Source organism: Scyliorhinus torazame, chromosome 11 (assembly GCF_047496885.1).
Source record: "Scyliorhinus torazame isolate Kashiwa2021f chromosome 11, sScyTor2.1, whole genome shotgun sequence".
NCBI lineage: Eukaryota > Metazoa > Chordata > Chondrichthyes > Carcharhiniformes > Scyliorhinidae > Scyliorhinus > Scyliorhinus torazame.
In genome coordinates, this window is record NC_092717.1 from 69,601,783 (window position 1) to 69,625,653 (window position 23,871).

The 23,871-nt window shown below is 46.1% G+C and overlaps 1 protein-coding gene across 2 annotated transcripts in view; it reads right to left on the reverse strand.

Moving 5' to 3' along the window:
• Positions 1-208: 208 nt before the first annotated feature.
• LOC140385329 (reversion-inducing cysteine-rich protein with Kazal motifs-like) overlaps positions 209-23,871 on the reverse strand; it is a 378,566-nt gene continuing 354,903 nt past the window's right edge. For both annotated transcript variants that reach the window (XM_072467391.1, XM_072467390.1), the window contains 4 exons: positions 14,380-14,587; positions 12,424-12,497; positions 11,123-11,278; positions 209-1,753 (listed from right to left, as the gene is read on the reverse strand). In XM_072467391.1, the coding sequence (XP_072323492.1) occupies positions 1,547-1,753; positions 11,123-11,278; positions 12,424-12,497; positions 14,380-14,587 (645 nt within the window). In that variant the 3' untranslated portion in view covers positions 209-1,546. The remainder of the gene's footprint in view (positions 1,754-11,122; positions 11,279-12,423; positions 12,498-14,379; positions 14,588-23,871) is intronic.

Here is a 23,871-nt window from a genome sequence, read left to right on the forward strand (position 1 = left end):
TCACTCCGGCGTCGGAGGCCGCTCCCAGCCCCCTATTCTCCCGTCCCCCGGGGGGCTAGGAGCGGCGCCGCGTCATTTACGCCTTGCATGCGCGGTTGCCGTCCTCCCCGTGGCCGCCCCGCAAGAAGATGTCAGATGGATCTTGCGGGGCAGCGGAGGAAAGGAGGTACTCCTTTTGAGACCCCTTTTGAGTCCCCCCCCCCCCCCCTCCAGCGTTCCCGCGCTGTTCCCGCCAGCAGCGACCAGGTGTGGACGGTGCCGGTGGGAACCTGTCGTGTTGGGCAGGCTGCTTGGCCCATCCGGGCCGGAGAATCGCCGCTCGCCCGTTACAAACGGCGAGCGGCAATTTTCCGAGTGGCCAGCCGTGATTCTCGCCGCGCCGGTGGGGAGAATCGCCTGCGGGTGCTGGGGCGGCGTGGCGGGACTCGCGTGGCACCCCAGCGATTCTCCCACCCGGCGTGGGGGGGGGGGGGGGGGGAGAGAATTCCGCCCCCTAAGTGCTAATCAAGCATAGTCAGAATGGATTTGGTAAGGGTAGATCAAGCTTCAATTGTATAATCAAGTTCTTCCAAAAAATTAAGCCTATAGGCAAAAGTGAGGTACTGGATGAAAATTTGGAATTTTGTAAAAACATTTGGTCAAGTACCAAGAAACACTTTGCAAAGAATAAGGCCCCTAGAATTAGGGGTAAGCTAGGTGACAATGATGGAGAGATGGTTGAAGGACAGAAAGCAGAGCAAACTAATTTTCACACTGGAGAAAGCAGGGTGTTTCAGAGATATGATGGGAAGATTAAAAATAGGGACATGTTCACTGCAGCAGAGAAGACTTAGAGGGATCTAACCGATGTGTTTAAAATTTTGAAAGAGCTTGAAGGCAAAATGGTGAAAGAGGATAAATTTATGACAAGGGGCATAAATAAACTTAGGTCAGGATTAGAAGTGTAAAGGAGGTTAAAATAAATGTTTCCAGGAAAAGAGTTATTAATTATTAGGTTTGTGTGGAGTTTAAACACTGATGCATATCAGGTGGGCCGAAAGACCCATTCTGTGTGCTAGATTACAAAATTACATAATTACAACATTTTTTTTCTGAGGTTTAACTGTGCTTTACAGAGCTCACGAAAATAAACCTAAACTGATGCAATATTGATTGAAATGGCAAATGTAAAAATCTTAAGAAAAGACGCCAAATTCAATCAATTCTACATTTAACATTAAGTTGTCGTTACACACTAGACTAGTAAACTACTGAACATCAAGATCCAAACTCTATCGAGCAGTTGTTAAGAAATAAATGCACTAGAACTAACTTAAATAAAATAAACAAAGCCTTTCATATAAAGGCTTACGGAAAGAAACATTTTGGATTTTACTTGCATTTAGAAGATAAAGTTACATTTTTGTGTAGCTTATTGGCTTTTCTTCCTCTATAGTTACTATGTAGGAGGTTGTAGTTCAGCCATTACGCAATTCATTCCACCTGTAGCTCAACAGCAAGTTAAATACAGACTTGTCCTGATAAAAACAAGCAATGTCTATCTGAATCATACAAAACCTGACAAAGCAACCACTAGGCTTAGTAAAAGTGCAGCTGAGGAGAGGATTGTCTTCGCAGAGTCAGATGAATCCCTTAATGAAACTTGCACCTGTGAAGTGGTGAGTGCTGACAGAGGAACATGAGCCATTAAAGCTGGACTACCAGATTGTATCAGAGAGTCTATCTTCTCAGCCTCTTTATTGCAAGCTTCAATCTGGAATTCATAACAAAAACTGATTAGTATTTCAAGCATTCTCAATGGTAAAAGTTTAAGATGACATTTTGAATCAGTGTGGATCACACTAACAGTGACGAGGACACTTGAGTGATTATTAATGCCACAATGAGTCAGATTTTGTTACTTACAACTTGCATTTATATATTTATATTGCAGAGCCCTGAAGAGGAGGAATGGGACAATGGCAAATACGAGAATTGAGACGGGGCCAGCCAAAATCGAGCGAGCTGGGCCGCTGGACTATCCACCAATAAGCGAGTGGATGGACCTTATGACTCAGGAGCTCCATCAAGTTGGAAATGATGACGACAAGTGAAGGCGGCGGTTGCGGATGCCTTGGCCTCCTGCAAGATGGTGTTGAAGAAAACAGAGCGCTGACTGGAAGTACAGGAGGCAACAATCAGGGACCTAGAAAAAGCGGCGAATGATCAGAGTGACTGAATTGCCTGCCTGGAAACCGAAATGGCAAGGTCGATGACGACGTAAAGGTCACTGAAGGGGAAGGTCGAGGACCAGGCGAACTGGATGTGCTGCCAGAATCTCCGTATCGTGGGCCTGCCAGAGGGCATCGAGGACAGAAACTCAATACAATATGTGGCCCGGATGCTGGGTAAGCTGGTCGGGGGGCAAGCTTTCCCAAAGTCCTGGAGATAGACAGAGCCCACAGCCGAAGGGGAGGTCCTGGCTGAAACCTAAAGCAGGGGAGCAGCCAAGAGCCGTAACAGCGAAGCTGCACCAAACACCAGGATCAGGAGAAGATCCTGAACTCAGCAAGGTACACTCGATCCTGTCAGTGGAAAGGCCATTCAATTAGGGTTTACCAAGACATTGGGCTGACCTGGCCAAGCGCTGCGTTGAATTTACTACAGCCAATATGGCCTTGTCCAAGGGTGGGGTGACGGGCGGCAAGGTAGCAGAGTGGTTAGAATTGTTGCTTCACAGCGCCAGGGTCCCAGGTTCAATTCCCGGCTTAGGTCACTGTGTGCGCAAAGTCTGCTGGTTCTCCCCGTGTCTGCGTGGGTTTCCTCCAGGTGCTCCGGTTTCCTCCCACAAGTCCTGAAAGACGTGCTGGTAGGTGAATTGGACATTCTGAATTCCGAACAGGCGTCGGAATGTGGCGACTAGGGGATTTTCACAGTAACTTCATTGCAGTGTTAATGTAAGCCTACTTGTGACACTAATAAAGATTATTATTATTAAATTTGGGATGGGCAGCACGGTAGCATTGTGGATAGCACAATTGCTTCACAGCTCCAGGGCCCCAAGTTCGATTCCGGCTTGGGTCACTGTCTGTGCGGAGTCTGCACATCCTCCCCGTGTGTGCGTGGGTTTCCTCCAGGTGCTCCGGTTTCCTCCCAGTCCAAAGATGTGCAGGTTAGGTGGATTGGCCATGATAAATTGCCCTAAGTGTCCAAAATTGCCCTTAGTGTTGGGTGGGGTTACTGGGTTATGGGGATAGGGTGGAGGTGTTGACCTTGGGTAGGATGCTCTTTCCAAGAGCCCGTGCAGACGCGATGGGCCGAATGGCCTCCTTTTGCACTGTAAATTCTTTGAAATGTGCAGATAGGTCGATTGGCCATGCTAAATTGCCCGTTAATTGGAAAAAATAAATTGCGTACTCTAACTTTATATTTAAAAAAAATTAAATTTGGGGTGCTGCATCTGGCCAAACTGTGGATAACCTTCCAGGGGAAGCAATTCTATTTCATCGCGCCGGCCGAGGCGGACAGATTTATACGATGAGATTAACAGTGGCAACAGTGATGACAAACTCAATTTAAAATGAAAGCTATTTGCGCGGGACAGGACTGCCTTGCTTTCGACCTAGCTTTAAGTACAAGGAAGGAAGGGGTGAGAGCGGAGAGGTGCGGTAACAGGTGGAGGGAGGGGGTGGGAGAAGAACACAGAGGTGGGGAAGACAAGTATCGCTCCCAAGGGCGGGGGTTGGGGTACCACAATAGCAAGCAAACCAATGTAGAGAAGTACTGCCGAAGGGAGGCTGCGGCACAGCTCCTGAAAGGGAGGGATTACCTGGTGGGAGGGGGAAAGACAAGAGTGGGGGAAAAGGAGGGTGGACCCACAGGAGCATGGAGAGGGGAGGACAAGAGGGACGGAAAAGCCAAGAAGGGTAACCAGGCGGGAGGAGGCTGGGTAAATTATTGGCTACAACAGCTCCTACATGGTTGCAGAATGGCCTTCTTGGTAGACTCCAAAACAATGGGAAACACCGGAGTGGAGGGCCGCATCCACAAGGTCAGTATGGTTGATCCTGCAGGGGTGGAGGACAGAAACACCCCCATCAGGATAGTCACCTGGAATGTCAGGGGACTTAATGGCCCAGTGAAAAGATCCAGAGTCTTCGCCCATCTGAGAAGTCTGAGGGCCGATGCTATCTTCCTCCAGGAGACACACCTGAGGGAGAAGGACCGACTGCGAGTAAGGAAGAGATGGGTGGGACAGACCTACCAATTGTGTTATGGGACGAGGGCTAGGTGGGGTACTACTGAACAAGAGGACAACATTCATGGCGACAAAGATGGTTATGGATCCGGGGATTTACATAGATATTTTTACATAGAACATACAGTGCAGGAGGCCATTCGGCCCATCGAGTCTGCACCGACCCACTTAAGCCCTCACTTCCACCCTACCCCCGTAACCCAGTAACCCCTCCTAACCTTTGTGGACACTAAGGGCAATTTAGCATGGCCAATCTACCTAACCCGCACGTCTTTGGACTGTGGGAGGAAACCGGAGCACCCGGAGGAAACCCACGCAGACATGGGGAGAACGTGCAGATTCCGCATAGACAGTGACCCAGCAGGGAATCGAACCCGGAACCCTGGTGCTGTGAAGCCACAGTTCTAATCACTTGTGCTACCGTGCTACCCATGTGGTATGTCATGGTTAGTGGCGCTCAGGAAGGAGCACCAGTGGTCCTCGTGAACGTGTACGCCCCCAACTGGGACGCAGAATCATGAAGAAAACCATGACATAAATACACAGTGACTCATCATGAGGGTGTGGGGGGGACATTAACTGCGTACAGGACGCACAGACGGACAGATCCAGCCCCAAATCGGGGAAACTAACGATTCTGGCAAAGGAGTTGAACATCTTTAAGGAGCAGATGGGGGCAGTGAACCCATGGAGGTTCACGCTCTTAGGGGAGAAGGAATTTTCCTTCTTCTCCCAGGTCCATAGGGTCTACTCGAGGATCAACCTCTTTGCAGTGGGGAAATCAGTGCTTCAGGGGTAGTGGGAGCAGAATACTCCGCAATCGTAATCCCCCTGACCAAGCTCCACACTACATTGATGTGAGGTTGGAGATGGGCTGGGATCAACCATAGAGGCTGACACAGCCCTCCTTGTCATAGAATCATAGAATTTACAGTGCAGAACGAGGCCATTTGGCCCATCGAGTCTGCACCGGCCCTTACAAAGAGCAACCCACTCAAGCCCACGTATCTACCCTATCCCCACAACCCCCACTTAACCTTTTTGGACACTAAGGGCAATTTATCATGGCCAATCCAACTAACCTGCACATCTTTGGACTGTGGGAGGAAACCGGAGCACCCGGAGGAAACCCACGCACACACGGGGAGAACGTGCAGACTCCGCACAGACAAGGCTTTTGCGATCGGGAATCACAGGCCATAGATGGATATGTAATCAACAATCAGAATGGGGTGGAATCACCCTCCACATTCTGGGAGGAGCTGGTGATGAGGAGGGAAATTATCGCATTCAAGGCGCACAAAGACAGGGAGGAGAGGGCGGCCAGGCAACAGATAGTCGACTCCATACTGGAGGTGGACGGGCAGTACTCCGTGGCCTCAACCGTGGAACTGCTGGCAGAAAGGAAAAAGTTGCAAATGGACTTCGACTTGCTATCCACCTGGGAAGCAGTCAACCAGCTCCACCAGACACGGGGGACCTTTTATGAACATGGAGACAAAGCCAGCTGAGAAAGCAGGCAGCCATAAGGGAAATAGCTCAGGTTAAAGACAGATGTGGCAGGTTAGTTGCTGCACCAGAAACTATCAATGAAGCCTTCGCAATCTTCTACCAAGGACTGCACACCTCCAAGCCCCCAGGAAGGGGACTCGGAGATTAAGTAGTCCGTCGATGGACTGGACATGCCGGTCCTGGGGAAAGATAAGAGACGCATCCTGGAAGCACTACTAGAACTGGGGAAGTCATGGAGAGTACAAACGCCATGCAGTCGGGAAAGCCGCTGGGACCAGACGGATTTCCAGCGGACCTCTACAAAAAGTCCACATGAGCAATGACCCCGCATCTGTGGGAGATATTCACAAACTCGCTAGCAAGGGGCACCCTACCCCAACAGTGGCCCAAGCTTCAATATCGCTGATACCCAATGAGGACAAAGACCCGATGGAGTGTGGGTCCTGTAGATCCACCTCACTCCTTAACGTGGACACAAAGATCCTGGTGAAGGCCATGGCGAGGCGGCTAGATAGCTGCGTGCCAGAGGTAGTCGTGGAGAACCAGATGGACTTTGTCAAGGGCAGGCAGCTAACACGAACATCAGGTAATGCTGAACGTGATGACTACCCCATCCGGTGAGAGAACACCAGAAGTGATTATCTCTCTAGGTGCAGAAAAGGGTCGAATGGAAGCACCTCATAAGAGGCACTGGAATGGTTTGGGCCAGGATTGATCTTCTGGGTGGAACTACTGTACAGTTCTCCCATGGCGACCGTACGGATAAACACCACTAGCTCTAGATACTTCCAGCTGCACAGAAGCACGAGGCAGGGATGCCCACTGTCCCTGCTATTGTTAGTTCTGGCAATTGAGCCACTGGCAATCACCCTCAGAGCGGCAAAGGGGTGGAGAAGTATCCAAAGTGGAGACAGAGCGCATGGACTCTCACTATATACGGATGACCTACTCCTCTACATCTCAAATCCCTGGAGCAGCATGGAAGGAATAATGAAACTCTTGAAGGAGTTTGGAACCTTCTCAGGTCACAAGGCAACCTGAGGGAGATCTTGCCTGTGAACTCACAGGGGGAGGGGCAGAGGTGGAGGGACTGCCGTTTAATCATGCCCAGATCAAATTCCGCTACCTGGGGATCCAAATAGCCCACGACTGGACATGGACCCATAAATGGAACCTGACAAGTCTGGTAGAGGAAGTTAAAAAGAACCTGCAGAGGTGGGGCTCACTCACACTCTCCCTCTCAGGGAGGATACAGACGGTCAAAATGAACATACTCCCACAGAAATGTGGGAGGCCTGGCCTGAACCTACAGTTCTACCACTGGGCGGCCACTTCAGAAAGAGCACGGGGATGGGTCAAGGGACTGGCAGTATAGTAGGTGAGGATGGAGTAGGGTTCCTGCACAGGGACATCCCTCCAAGCTCTAGTCACAACTGCACTCCCAACCCCCCGCCAAATACTCGAGGAGTCCAGTGGTAATAGCCACACTACTAAAGTGGTACCAAATCAGGCAACAATTCGGTCTAACCGAAATGTCCACCATGGCCCCCATCTGCAACAAACATAGGTTCACTCCCGCAATAATGTACGCCACCTTCAAAAGGTGGAGACAGGACGAGGGGATTCTATCGGTTAGGGACATGTACACGGACGATAGAATAGCGACCCTGGGTGAACTCACCGAGAGATGCTAGCTACCAAGAGGGAACGAACTGAGATACATTCAAGGCAAAAACTTCCTCTGCAAAGAAACAATGACGTACCTCCAGATACCAGGACACTCATGAGCAGAAAGACTGCGACCTAGGGGAGGGGAACAGTGGGGACATGCATGGGTGACTGCTGGAGGAGGTACCCCCCCCACGGAGGGCCCCACGGACCAGACAAGGAAAATTGGGAGGAGGGAACTAGGCATAGAGATAGGGGAGCACTCGATCGAAGCACTGCATAGGGCAAACTTCACCTCCAGATGTGCTGGGCAGAGCCTAATGTCTAATTCTGGTGGTGCACAGAGCGCACCTAACCAGAACTCAAACGAGCATGTTCTTCCCGGAGGTGGAGAACAAATGCGCATGGAGCCACATTATATTATTGTTAAATAATAAAAGGTTATTTGTATTAAATTTACAAATCCGGTGACCTACAGTTTATTGGGCCCAGCCAAGGTCCTCGAGTATTTTAAAATTACATCTAATTTTACTTGTGTTGCGACTCGGGGTCAAGTGGAATTGACCATGCACTAACCCAGGGTGTTGTGACAATACACATTACCAAAAGGGGTAGAGGCCAAGGGTGCTCCAATACAAATTTTTAAAAATTGTCCACTGCAGATTCGAATTGAATCCATCTAAGGCACAAGGATGGTTGATTAACTGTTGTTCTCTCACACAGAATAAATACTCAGTTTGAGGGTCACAACCGTTGCAAACTTATTTTGGTTGAAGTGCCCTTTTAAAATGGATTAGTAACCACAAAGCCCCACCTAAATTGTAATGCTCATAACATAATGATGCTACATATAAAGACTGTTTTAACAATCTTTTTGAGAAAACAGATATTTAATTACAGTTATCAGTGAGATGGGTGCATCTACTTCAATATCATTGGTGTGGTGTTTGCTGCAATCTACTCTTGCCTCCTGGTTTGCACTAAGCTCATCTCATTATTACATTCATATAATTTTATTTATTTTTGAAAAGTCTTCATGGACCCCAATCACTGCACATTAACCATCAGTGTGTTTGGGCGGCACAGTGGCGCATTGGTTAGCACTGCTGCCTCACGGCGCTGAGGACCAGGGTTCAATCCCAGACCCGGGTCACTGTCTGTGTGGAGTTTGCACATTCTCCCCATATCTGCGTGAGTTTCAGCCCCACAACCCAAAGATGTGCAATTTAGATGGATTGGCCATGCTAAATTGTCCCTTAATTGAAAATAAATAATAAATTTTAAATAAAACATCAGTGTGTTTGTATGACAAATGTGTTGGAACAGCAAAAGCAGTAAAAGCCAACTGCAGTTAAATACTGCAGAGGTTGAAGAGGACAAATAATGCAAATAATCAGAGAGATGTTGCAGGGATGAGGGACTTCAATTATGAGGGATAGATTAAAGCTAGATCAAAGAAACAAGGGCTATTCTTCTCAGAAGAGGTTACGCAGACATTGGCTTTTTTCTGCACTGTGATTGTTTTGTAATTCTGGAACTCACTGCATGAAAGGGTGATAGAAGCAGGAACCCTCACAACATTTATGGAGCATTTCGATGAGCACCACTTGAAATTATAATAATAATCTTTATTAGTGTCACAAGTAGGCTTACATTAACACTCCAATGAAGTTACTGTGAAAATCCCCTAGTCGCCACATTCCGGCGCCTGTTCGGGTACACTGAGGGAGAATTCAGAATGTCCAATTCGCCTAACAAGCACGTCTTTCAGGACTTGTGGGAGGAAACCGGAGCACCCGGAGGAAACCCACGCAGACACGGAGAAAACATGCAGACTCTGCACAGACAGTGACCCAAGCTGGGAATCGAACACAGGTTCCTGGCGCTGTGAAGTAACAGTGCTAACCATTGTGCTACCATACCACCCATAGCATATGGAAGTTACAGATCAAGTGCTGGAAAATGGGATTAGAATAGATAGGTACTTGATGGCTGGCGCAGGCACAATGGCCAAAGGGCCTCTTTATTGCTGGAAAAATTCTATGACTACGAGTCTCTCTGACGAACAGCTCTAAGAGCTTTGTGACAAAAGCAATACGTTCAATATGCTCACTTCCTCGGAGTAAGAGGAGACATACATGGATCACTTTGTCTGGAACTTCTTGCTAGACTTTGAGAACAACTACCATAAGCTTCCAAAATCAGAGATAACTTCCACCAGATAAGATTTACAAACAAACCTGATTAAAATCTTCATGAGCACCCCCCCCCCCCACTGGAACTTGTATCCTTTCTGATCAGAAACATTATAAATTCTGCATTTGGTGCATGTCATGGCTGCTATATTATAGAAAAAGGGCAAGTTTGATCCTTGACAAATTCTACATTGTAATTCCCCAATTCTAATCCTCCTCTACGGTTCCTCACTCAGGCTAACCCAGATGGTGTAGCACAATCTGTGTTCTATTCAACTTTTGAGTTGAGATTTAGATCACACATCCACCATAAAGACCACCTCTTCCACTTCTTCATTGTTGTCTGATTTTATTTCCCTCTCCTTTCACTCTACTGCCACTGAATGCCCACAATTAATTATTTTGTCACCTTCAGATTCAACTTCTCCAGTACCCTTATATACTTCCAGAGGTCCATCCTGCTCAATCTTCAACACACAGAGCTCAGATGCACCGCTCCACTTTTAAAATCCACTCATTATCACTGTTTTCATTGACATCTATGAAATACCCATCCCTCAACACATTAATTTTAAAATCCTCATCCTTGTTAATAAATCTCTGGTCCACCTAACACTTCCATGACCTGTTTTTCAATGACTTAATTACTCCACAAAGCCTCCTCCCTCATCGGTTACAAAGTTGTCAGCCATCACGGTTATGCATTTTAAAACACTTTTCTGAACCCCTACATTCATCTCTCCCCAATTGCAAAAGGCTTTACACCTTCCTGTTTGACCTTGTCTCCCTAACTCTTCGTTTCAATTTGTCAATCAAATATCTCATCAAAAGCTGATAAATAAGTGCAAATTTTAGCCCATGGATTTGTGATGTACACCCCATTAACTACCTTAAACAGTCACTTCCTCCACCACCAGCACAGTGGCAACAGTGTTTGCCAACTACAAGATGCACTGCTAAACTCACTAAAAATCCGTTGACACCACCTTTTAAACCTGTGATCTCCATCACCTAGCACAACAAGGACAAGAAGATCCATGGAAACACCATCTCCTCCATGTCACACACCATCCTGACGGGGAAATATATCACCATACTTTTATCGCCTTTGGATGAAAATTTGGAACTCCCTACAAGACATGGGCTGCAAGAGATTCAGAAAGGCAGTTCACCACCACTTCTTCGGGGGCAAAGTGGGCTTGGGCAACAAATGTTGGCCCAGCCAGCAATGATCAACCATGATCTAAAATAATGGTAATACATGCTCAAGTAACTGAATGTCCTACCCGTTTCCACGTTTGGAGGTGTCTCGAAGGAAATACTTTTAGGTGCATTACCTTTAAAAAGCAATCTCACACACTAAATGCAACCTTTAATTATACAGAAAAATATATTAAATGCACCTTATTTCGCCTTGAACAATTGTATAAGTATATATATTTTTTCTGTATTACATAAAAATAACTACAAAGTTAAAAGAAATAAAAGGTACACAATATTTAAAACATACTTGAAGTGTCGTTGGATCTTGATCTATTGGAATGATGAGGATCACAAGGTCAGACTCGATACTTAGGTAGCCAAAAACATCACACTGAGGTACTGAAACGTGGAGGCGCAAGGTGTAAATGATGTCGTGTACAGACACTGGTCTGCCCTCATTTAACTGCAAGGAAAAATAAATGCTCAATATGGAAAATGTGCATCATTTCAGTAACAAATTGCAAAATAATTCTCATAACGATCCTGTGGTAATCAACTGTTGTTTTAATAACGTCACGTATCAAGCTTCTGAACCTTTAGCTGCAGCTGGTACTAGGGGGTCAATGAGATTGTGGTAGAGATCAGCCAATAGCTAATCAGATGTTGGACCAGGCATGAGGGGTTGAATAGCCTATTCTTGTTCCGAAATGTTCCTATGAGGAAGAATATTCTGTTTCATCACAACATGTCATTTATCTTAGGATCTGCTATTATCAACAATGGAATTTACTTTCTTTTTGCCTCACTTCAAACAAAAACAACCACAAAAGCAATGTCATCATTCAGCACCTTCATTGGAGCCTTTTTAGTTAGTCAACTGGCCTTGGTCTGTAACCAATTTATCAACTCAAAAATATTGAACCTGAACAGGGCATAAAATTCCACTCTATCGAAGTAGACATTATCTTTAATATGCTCTGATTATAACACATTTATAAACCAAATCTATATTAAAGGCCCTGGCATTAATACATTTCCCACTGAATTAAGTATACTATACTGGAATGGTTTCATTCATATGAGCCAATAGAGAGAATAAGTTTTAATAAAAAACATCAGTGGCAGGATTCTCCGTTTCTGTTGGCGCCAATGCAGAATTCGTGGACTTTCATGACAGTCAAACTAGCACCGCACCTGGACCGATTCCGCTACTATTAAGGAGCTAGCACTGGCGCCACATGGAACACAATCGATTCTAATGAGAATCGGTGTCGGATTCACTGATCTAACACCCAAAGGCTGAAAAGCTGCAGCCGCATATAAACCATTCTCCCCCCACTCCAGCAAACAAGATGGCAGCGAGTAGAGCAGCTCCAAGATTCACAGGCCCTCTTGGACACGGTGGAGGAGATGCGGATGACCCTGTCCCCTGGCATGGGAAGGAGGCTGCCAGCCGCCGCCCTTTGTCGTTCCTGGGCGCAGGTGGCAGAGGCCGTGTGGCCACACCATCCGGACCGGCCAGCAGTGCCGAAAAAAATGGCATGACCACCTCAATGATACTCTAAATCAAAATGAAGGCATTTGCTTTAATTTGTATTCATGAATTACCTTAGCAAGGCTGTCCAACTGATCTTTGCTCCATAGAACTCGCAGCATTCCAGCACACAATGGGCAACAGGCTCCTAAAAGATGTCAACACTTAAGTCTATGTACCAATTTTACCTAAAAGCAATATATTGTTACTGACTATAACACTCAAACTTTCACAGTGAATAGTTTTTAAAGTGCTTTATGGTGTAAACCAGTATGAGAAACTTGGGCTCAGATGTAAAGGATCACCAGGACAAAGTGCATAGAGGAAAATCTGGCAAATCTCACTTAATTTCCCATCAATTCATTTGAATGGATAGAGCCAGGAAGGCTTTGTTTCAGGCTCCATAAATCTTCTCTGGAAAATTTTTCTCCATGTGTTCCAGCAATCCCTTACATGAAGCATCATAAAAGAAAATTCACCAAGCTGAAATACCCATTGTATGGTTGTATGACACGCACTAACAGATTCAAAAACAGCATCTTCCCCGCTGTTACCAGACCCTTTTATGGACTGAACTGATCTTCTCTACTGATGGGAACACTCTGTATGCTTCACCCACTGCCTGTGTCTATGGTTTTACATTGTGTATTTGTGCAAAATGGATCGGTTTTGATGGCGGGCTCCCGAAGATTTGGATGGCTTTTTCCTATGTCAGATCTTCTAAAGATCTGACTTTGGAGTACATCTGAAGAGTATCATTGGCCACTCCCACGACTATTCGGTCTCTTATGAGCTCCGACTCAAGGCCACCATAATCACAGCCTTCAGCCAATCTGTATAACACATTTATGAAAAAGTCTATGGGTTTCCCAGGCTTTTGGACTCTCATTAAATTTTGCGAGTTTCAAAATTTTATTGTTTCTTTGATTAAAGCAGTGTCAAAGAACTTTGTGATTTTCAGAGTTATCAGAAGATTAATTTATTCCTTGTCTAGTAATTATGTTGTCAGCTATTGGACGGACTGAATATAATGTGTACCCACTTGTTTTCTTATTCAAGCCTGATGATATCATACAACTTAAAAATCACCCTCTCCACATCACCCAACTTTGCACCTGGTCTGGCAGTCTTGGTTTACCATCCATGGCTGTTTTTAGCACAGGAAAGTATAGCTTTAAATTTTAGGATTTGCTGGGCTCCCGTTGTGATAAAGGAGCAGTTTTAATCTTCAGCAATACTTCAGGAAATCTTTTGAACAAATTGCATAGGCCAGTTAGGTGTTTTGTTGAGCTTGGAGAATCGAATTGCAGCTGATGCTTTAGAAAAGGTTTCTCCATTTGCCATGTGTTCGTGCGGCAACACTGGATCCGGGCTGCAACGTTCCTCAAACCGTGCTTGTCAAACAATCAGTCTGCCAGTGCTGCCTGATTAATGGGCTGAATTTAAAAGCTAATTTCAGCTTTTTTTTTTGAGTCTGCTCACCCTTGTGATTTGGCTGGGGCCTTTGACTCCGCTTTCAATCAAGCCTCACAACCTCCACATGCTCTCATAGACCTTCTACGCTGCATAGCAGATCTTTCTTCTGTCCCTCAGCCTCTATGTAATGGAGCTACTTAGGCAACCTCCAGCTGTGTATTCAAGCTCTTCAAGTTAGGTTTACCTCTTTGGCCGCATGGTTGTTTGCCAAATCATGAAGAGTTTTGAAGGTTTTTGTGGTAGGACAATGACTGTTGATTAATAACACAACTATATACATATGTACCTGATACGGTCCCGACCAAGTGCTATCTTCATGCCAACTTCTACCAGACCCACCACTACTGTCATGTGATTCTCTACACTATAATGTGGGTGATACTTTTCCCCCAGACCCACATTAACTGTTACAATCCTGAACACCTTAATACTACAACATCCATTCACATGGGGTGGGGTCGGATTTGTGGAGATATAGGTCAACATTCAGCAGAGATGAACCAAAAAAACAAAATCAAATTTCTAGTACTAGAAAAGGTTAGATTTTTCTTTACCCGGTGGAGTGACAGGCTTGCATCCATCGCTGGGGAGCACTGAACATGTGACAGATGAGCACTCTGGATGAGAATTGCAATCGGAGAGAATGCCTACAGCTTGACAAGGTCCAGTATAGTCCACTGCCACACGATCGGAGTAGGCAGCACATACATTATCATAGGTCTCGCCATTATGACCACAGACAGGCTGCTGTCTACAAATATCCTTCACAAAAAATATAAAACCCCAAAACAAAGTTTTGAATAAATGAGTTATTGATGTGGACAATTATGTTTTCATTTTATATCTAATATGACCAGTTAAAGGTTCCTGGAAATTACATGTACAAAATCTAATCCACAAGCAGATCCCGTTGAAAATAGTGGAACACAATTTATAGTATTAATACGGTTCATTGAACATGGGTCCAAAAACCTTTGTAACCAGCCGACATTAGAAATTAAATGAGCTTCATGGTATCTTGCGTGGCATATTGACGCACATGTGAGATAACATGTGATTAGGGGCAGCACGGTAGCCTTGTGGACAGCACAATTGCTTCACAGCTCCAGGGTCCCAGGTTCAATTCCAGCTTGGGTCACTGTCTGTGCGGAGTCTGCACATCCTCCCCGTGTGTGCGTGGGTTTCCTCCAGGTGCTCCGGTTTCCTCCCACAGTCCAAAGATGTGCAGGTTAGGTGGATTGGCCATGATAAATTGCCCTTAATGTCCAAAATTGCCCTTAGTGTTGGGTGGGGTTACTGGGTTATGGGGATAGGGTGGCGGTGTTGACCTTGGGTAGGGTGCTCTTTCCAAGAGCCGGTGCAGACTCGATGGGCCGAATGGCCTCCTTCTGCATTGTAAATTCTATGATATAACAATGGCATGTTGCTCCCTATAACAGTGACTTTCAAACCAATGTCTGCAGTCCCACTACATATGCAAACAGCCGGTAGTACATTTGATACATGCCAGTAGGTGGAAGTGAAGTGCGGTGATCACTTGTACAGTGCAAAGTGGGCTGGCGATTACACCAAGGTCAGCGTGGATTGAAGGAATGATGGAAGCAACATATAGATTACCTGGTGGACCCCCAATTTCAAGGCTTGTGAAAGGCATTACTCAGAGAGGAATTTTAAAAAATACCTCTATTTGAATGCCGACTCATCTCATTGACATCTCAGAAGTATTACACTATATTATAATTTAGATGGGGAACTATCAATCCATTTGAAAAGTGGTCCTTCACCCTATGCAGGTCATCTGGGTGAACAGGACAAACAACTGTGTATCACCTTAACCAATCAGATTGAAGGATTGTGAAATGAACAATGCAAAGTCTAAAAACGGAAGTATGAATTTGAGTGGGTGAATTCAATGTCAAATCAGTTACCAAAAGAGAAATAATGAAGCAAAGAAAGATTGGATTAAAATAGAGAAAAAAGAGAATGATGAAATAAGACTTATAATAGTTAATTTCTAGTGTCAGGAAAGTTGCTTTAAACTTCTGAGTTGAGTTTGCCGGAACTTCACACCTTTCAATCCATTTGAATGAGTCATACGTAACAGCAGAGCAGTGGATTTCTGACAGCAACATCTCAATTTACGCTGCTGTGATAGATGCGCTTAATTAACAGTCAAGCGCTGCTAGTCGCATTGTTATTTTGACAGCAATTTTTCTGACATATTTAATTAGAAAATGATTTAAAGGTAGAAATCTGACCCAAATATATCTGGCAAAATACAAAACCAAAAAAAACAGAAGTACATGTAACAAGAATACTACTGTAATCATGGGGCAGAGTAAACCAAATTCATAGCAATAGTGTGGAGGACAAGCTTATGGAATATGTACAAAGTGGTTTTCATGAATGGTATGTTGAGGAACCGAGCAGGGAACAGTCTTTTTTGGATCTTGTCTTGTCCAGAGGGAAAGGGTCAAATAATAACCTTGTTGTAAAAGGCCTCGAGGGAAGAGTGACCATAATCTGATTACATTTTATGCCAAGTTTGAAAGTGATTTAGTTGAGTCTTAAATCTAAGAAAAGTAAATTATGTCGTTATGAGGGATGAGTTGGCCAAGGTAGATTGGAAAACTACATTCAAAGTTATGATGATAGGTGAGCAATGGCTAGCATTTAAAGAATGAATACTTTGCAACCAAATATACATTTCTTTGAGGCACAACAATCCAGACAGAGAATGTGACCCAACTGTGACCAACAAAAGTTAAATACAGTATTAGATCAAAGGAAAAGACTTGTAATGTTGCCTAAATGAGTGCTAAACCTGAGGATTGGGAGAATTTCAGAAGTCAGCAAAGAAGGACCTAGAAATTGCTTCAGAGAGAGAAAAGAGAAGAGTAGATTAGCAAGAGACATAAAAACAAATTGTAAATGTTTTTGCAGGTATGCAAGTAGGAAAAGATCAGTTTGAAGTAAATGTAGACCCATTAGAAGCAGAGAAAGGTGAAATTATAATGAGGGATAAGGAAATGGCAGAGACTTTAAACAAGTATCATGGGAGAAGACAAAAACATTCTGGAAAAACAGAAAACCAAAGATCCAGCAAGAATGAGCGAGATAAGTTTTTTTTTAAAAAGCACTGCAGAAATTAATAAGACTGACTGGTGACAAACGTCCTGAACCAGATGACCTGAGTCCTGGACTTATAAAGACTAATCTGCAGAAATGGTGACTGTATTGGTTTTGATTTTTATAATTCCTTAGATTCTAGAGTCGGAACCTTCCGGCCACTCACACCAGCGGGATCTTCCAGTTCTGACAGTGCACCCCCATGTTGGCAAGGGGAGCATTCAACAGGAAACCCCATTGACAACAGGGGCCAGAAGATCCCGCCACCAGCCAATGATGGACCGCCTCCACTGCGGTGAAACGCGTGGAGAGTTGCGTGGAAAATCCCACCCGGGAACAGTTATCAAGAATTGGGATCTGGCAAACATAACCCCACTCTGTGAGAATCAAAGTAGAGAGAATAAAGGGAACTTATCAATAGTAGGCATAAAACTGGAATCTATCATGCAGAATGTGACAGCAGAGTACTTAAAATCATAATATGATTCAATAAAGTCAACATGGATGTATGAAAGGGAAACACTGTTTGACAACTGTCAAATGTTTTTGAAGATATAATTCGGATGGAAGTAGTGCATTTGGATTTTCACAAAGCATCCATAAGGTAGCATACAAGAGATCACTGCAGAAAAGTAGGACTCATCGGATTGAGGACTGGCTAAATGGGCAAAAAGACGGAATGGGAATAAAGAGGACATGTTCAGGTTGGTCAATTGTAACAATTAAGTACCTAAAGGATCGGTACTTGAGCCCTCAGTCATTTACAATCCACAGTAATGACTTTGATGAGGGGACTGAGTGTATTGTAACGAAGTTTGCTGATGATGCAGAGTGAGATGGGAAAGTAAGCAGTGGGGGACACAAAGAAGATGCTGAAGGATATAGATAGAACGGGTGAGTGGGCAAAAACACATACACGACAGATGTAATACATATCTGGCAACGTGTGAAATTATTCACTTTGTTAAGAATAATTTAAAAAAACAATATTTTTGGCTGGTGAGAGACAGAGGAAATGTCTTTCATTCCAGAGGGACCTTGGTGTCCTTATACATAAATCAAAGAAAATTAACTTGCACATATAGCATGGAATGAAGGAAGACTAATGATATGTTCACTTTTGTTAAAAAGGGGCTGGAGTTTCAGAGTAAAAGAGTCTCACTAAAATTGTACAGTGTATTGGTGGGGCCATATCAGGTGTATTATGCACAGTTTTGGTCTTCTTACCCAAGGACTTATCCTGGGGAGTCCATTGAAAGTTTACTAGATGGGTTCCTGGGATGAAGAGATTAGGTTGGGAATTTTGAAGAATGAGAGCAATTTAATTGTTACATGTTAAAATTCTCAAGGGAGCTTTACAGGGGAGATGTTAATGTGCTGTTTCCTCTGGCTAGGGAATCTAGAAGATAGGGTCACATTCTGAAATTAGTGGTCAGGACTGAGCTAAGGAGAACATACTTCACCCAAAGAGGTTTGAATCTTTGGAATTCTCTACCCCAGAGAGCTATGGATGTACAGTCATTGAATATATTCAAGAGAAACATTGATTATGCAAGTACGACGCTGAGCTCACTGATGGGTGCTGAGGCCCCTACGGGCCCCTTGGAGGTGGAGTGGGCAAATCGGATTCCGGCGAGAAGACCAAAAGCGGGAGAACCACCCAGGGCGATAATCGTGCGATTTTACCGCCTTAAGGATAGAGAAGAGGTCCTGAGATGGGCTAAAAAGGTGCGGAGTAGCAGATGGGAGAATGCAGTGATACGGGTGTACCAGGATTGGAGTGCGGAGGTGGCGAGAAGGAGGGCGAGCTTTAACCGAGCCAAAGAGGTGTTGCATAAAAGGAAGGTGAAGTTCGGGATGCTGCAGCCGGCAAGACTATGGGTCACGAATCAGGAGAGACACCATTATTTCGAGACGGCGGAGGAAGCATGGACCTTTATCAAAGAGGAGAAATTAGATCGGAACTGAGGGACTGATGCTGCAGGAAATGTTATTGTTAATGTTATGGTTGAAGTTAATTGAGAAGTAAATTGGGAAGGGGGGAGACATTGGGGAAATGTGGGCGCCGGTGAGGGGGGAAAGACGGGACATAGTTGGAGAATGGGGAAGGGGAGGGGGAGGGGAAAGGGAGCTGCGCCATAAGAGGCGGGTCAGGTAAAGGGATGTTCCCGCGCCAGAAAGAATAAGGCGGGAAGACAGGCGCAAGGCGGATGGGAGTTCCCCACATGGGGGGGTCGAGGAGTGAGCAGGAGAAGCCGGGGTCAGTTGAAGTCAGCTGACTTACGGAAGTAATATGGGGGGAGCAATCACGCTAGAAAGAGATCTAGCGGGGGGGGCGGGGGAGACAACTGGGTTGCTGCTGCGGAAATCCAAAAGGAAATGGCTAAAGAGTGGGTGGGCGGGGATGGTGTGCGACACTGGGGGAGCGAGCGGGAGCGCGGAGGCGGGATATGGGACTGGCCTAGAGAAGGTAATGGCTAGTCAACACGGGAGGGGGGCAGGTAGCCCCCTAGTGAGGCTGATCACGTGGAACGTGAGAGGCCTGAACGGACCGATAAAAAGGGCCCGAGTGCTCGCGCATTTGAAAGGACTAAGGGCAGACGTGGTTATGCTCCAAGAGACGCACCTAAAGGTGGCGGACCAAGTTAGGTTAAGGAAAGGATGGGTGGGACAGGTGTTCCACTCAGGACTGGACGCAAAGAATAGAGGGGTGGCCATTTTGGTGGGGAAACGGGTAGCATTTGAAGCAAAGAACATCGTAGCAGATAGCGGAGGTAGATATGTAATGGTGAGTGGCAGGCTGGAGGGAATGGAGGTCGTGTTGGTTAATGTGTATGCCCCAAACTGGGACGATGCGGGATTTATGAGACGGATGCTGGGGCGTATACCGGACCTGGAGGTAGGAAACTTGATTTTAGGAGGGGACTTTAATATGGTGCTGGACCCGGGGCTAGATAGATCCAGCTCAAGGACCGGAAGAAGGCCGGCAGCGGCCAAGGTACTTAAGGGGTTTATGGACCAAATGGGGGGAGTGGATCCATGGCGATTTCTTAGACCTAGGGCTAGGGAGTTCTCCTTTTTCTCCCATGTCCATAAAGTGTACTCCCGGATAGATTTTTTTGTTTTAGAAAGGTCGTTGATCTCTAGGGTGGAAGAAGTTGAGTACTCAGCCATAGTGGTTTCGGATCATGCCCCACATTGGGTGGACCTGGAATTAGGAGAGGAAAGGGAGCAGAGAACACTCTGGCGATTAGATGTGGGACTGATGGCAGATGAGGGAGTGTGTGTAAGAGTGCGGGGGTGTATTGAGAGATACCTGGAGGTCAATGACAACGGCGAGGTCCCTGTGGGAGTGGTATGGGAAGCACTAAAAGCGGTGGTCAGAGGAGAGCTGATCTCCACTGGGGCCCACAAAAGGAAAACAGAGGCCAAGGAAAGGGAAAGAGTACTGGGGGAGATTTTAAGTGTGGATAGGGAATTTGCAGAGACCCCGGAGGAGGAATTCTACAGGGAGAGGAGACGACTCCAGACGGAGTTTGACCTTCTGACCACCAGAAAGGCGGAGGTACTGTGGAGGAAGGCACAGGGGAGGAGGTATGAATATGGGGAAAAGGCTAGTCGCCTGTTGGCTCATCAATTGCGAAAGAGGGCAGCAGCGAGGGAGATAGGAGGAATTAGAGACGAAAGGGGAGACACGGTGCGAAGGGCAGGAAAGATAAATGAGGTGTTCAAGACCTTCTATGAGGAACTGTATAGGTCTCAACCCCCAGGGGGAGAGGAGGGGATGCAGCAGTTCCTGGACCAATTGAGGTTCCCGAAAGTGGAGGAGCAGGAGGTGGTGGGCCTGGGGGCACCGATTGGGGTGGACAAGATTATTAAGGGACTGGGAAGCATGCAAACAGGGAAGGCCCCGGGACCAGACGGGTTCCCGGTGGAATATTACAGAAAATATGTGGACTTGTTGGCCCCGTTGATGGTGAGGACGTTCAATGAGGCCAGGGAAGGGGGGACTCTGCCCCCGACGATGTCGGAGGCGACGATATTGTTAATTTTGAAGAGGGATAAAGATCCGTTGCAGTGCGGGTCCTATAGACCTATTTCATTATTGAACGTGGACGCCAAATTGTTGGCAAAGGTACTGGCATCGAGGATAGAGGACTGTGTCCCGGGGGTAGTGCACGAAGACCAGACAGGGTTCGTAAAAGGGAGACAACTGAATGTTAACGTGCGACGACTACTAGGGGTGATAATGATGCCCCCAGTGGAGGGGGAGGCAGAGATAGTGGCGGCAATGGATGCAGAGAAGGCATTTGATAGGGTGGAGTGGGAGTATTTATGGGAAGTGTTAAGGAGGTTTGGGAACGGGTTTATTAGCTGGGTTAGACTTCTTTATGGGGCTCCAACGCCAAGTGTAGTTACAGGTCGACATAGATCGGAGTATTTCCGACTATATAGGGGATCAAGACAGGGATGCCCGCTGTCTCCATTGTTGTTCGCGTTGGCAATTGAACCTCTGGCCATGGCGTTGAGAGACTCCAGGAAATGGAGAGGGGTGATTAGAGGGGGAGAAGAACACCGAGTCTCGTTATACGCAGATGACCTATTGTTATACGTGTCGGACCCAGCGGGGGGATGATAGAGGTTATGTGAATGTTGAGGGAGTTTGGGGATTTCTCGGGGTATAGGCTAAACATGGGGAAGAGTGAATTATTTGTGATACATCCAGGGGACCAGAGTAGAGAGATAGAAGGCCTGCCTCTAAGGAAAGTGCAAAGGAACTTCCGATACCTGGGGATTCAGATCGCTAGGAGCTGGGGAACCTTGCACAGACTTAATCTGACACGGCTGGTAGAACAAATGGAGGAGGACTTTAAGAGGTGGGACATGCAGCCTCTGTCGCTGGCAGGCAGGGTGCAGGCAATTAAGATGATGGTCCTCCCGAGGTTCTTATTTGTATTTCAATGTCTCCCTATACTAATTACCAAGACCTTTTTTAATAAAATAGACAGGAGCATCACGAGCTTCGTGTGGGCAGGGAAAGTGCCGAGAGTAAGGAGGGGGTTCCTTCAGCATAGTAGGGACAGAGGAGGATTGGCACTACCGAATTTGGGCGATTACTACTGGGTCGCCAATGTGGCAATGATACGTAAATGGATGATGGAGGGTGAGGGAACGGCGTGGAAAAGACTGGAGAGAAAGTCCTGTAAAGGGACGAGTTTAGAGGCGCTGGTGACGGCGCCACTACCGCTCTCACCTAAAAAGTTTACCACGAACCCGGTGGTGGCGGCAACTTTGAATATCTGGGGTCAGTGGAGGCGACAGAGAGGGGTGCGGGGAGCCCTGGTGGGGTCCCCAATCAGGAACAATCATAGGTTCGCCCCAGGAAGAATGGATGGAGGATTTCAGAGCTGGTACCAGTTGGGAATTAGGAGGGTGGGAGATTTATTTATAGATGGGACTTTTGCGAGCTTGGGAGCATTGGAGGAAAAGTATAAGTTGCCCCGGGGAAATTTCTTGAGATATATGCAGGTGAGGGCGTTTACTAGACAACAGGTGAGGGAATTTCCGTTGCTTCCGACGCAGGGGATACAGGACAGAGTGCTTTCAGGGGTGTGGGTCGGAAAGGGCAAGATGTCAGAGATTTACCGAGAGATGAGGAAAGAGGGGGAGGAATCGGTGGGCGAACTAAAAGGAAAGTGGGAAGAAGAACTAGGGGAGGACATAGAGGAGGGTATGTGGGCTGATGCCCTAAGCAGGGTAAATTCCTCTTCCTCATGCGCCATGCTTAGCCTGATTCAATTTAAGGTGCTACATAGAGCACACATAACGGGAACAAGATTGAGCAGGTTCTTTGGAGTGGAGGACAAATGTGGGAGGTGTGGCGGGAGCCCGGCAAACCACGCACATATGTTTTGGGCGTGCCCAGCACTGGAAGGGTATTGGAAGGGAGTGACGGGAGTGATTTCGAAGGTGGTGAAGGCCCGGGTCAAACCAGGCTGGGGGTTAGCTCTATTTGGAGTTGCGGATGAGCCGGGAGTGCAGGAGGCGAAAGAGGCCGACGTTGTGGCCTTTGCGTCCCTAGTAGCCCGGCGCAGGATCCTACTCATGTGGAAGGAGGCGAAACCCCCCGGACTGGAGGCCTGGGTAAATGATATGGCAGGGTTCATTAAATTGGAGCAGATAAAGTTTGCCCTGAGAGGATCGGCTCAAGGGTTCACCAGGCGGTGGCAGCCATTTCTCGACTACCTAGGGGAACGTTAGAGGGAAGACAGATGACCAGCAGCAGCAGCCCAGGGGTGAGGGGGAGGGAGGGGGGTGGGGGGTTTAGTTTAGTTAAGGTCAAAAGATAATGGGGTTTTGTTATTTGTGTATTGTTAAAAATTTCTGTATTGTTACGTTTGTTTTGTAAGAGGGGAAAAATTGTTTGGGAAAACATTTTCAATAAAATATATTAAAAAAAAAGAGAAACATTGATAGATTTTTGGGTACCAAGGAAATTAAGGAATATGGGGACATTATGGGAAGGTGAAGTTGAGATAGAAGATCAGCTATTATGTTGAATGTTACGAGTAGGCTTGAAATGCAAAATGACCTATCCCAGTTCCTATTTCTTATGCTCCTGTATCCATTTGATGAACTCAATTAGAGGCATATAACAAACCTGTTTTTTCCCTGACAGTGTAAATACCAGGCAGTCTTGTGCAATTCATTTAGAAAGGGCTATGATAAGAATGCAAAAGTAACAGGCATGACAATCTCTGATTAAACACATGCAAACTGAATTTAAAATGAATAAACTCAATCAAGTTGACAAAGTATATATAACACAAACTATAGAAGTTTGATGGAATATTAAAATCTGAAGTAACAAGAGTTCCTAACATACTGAGGCTGCAATGGAGTCAGGCAGGAATGGA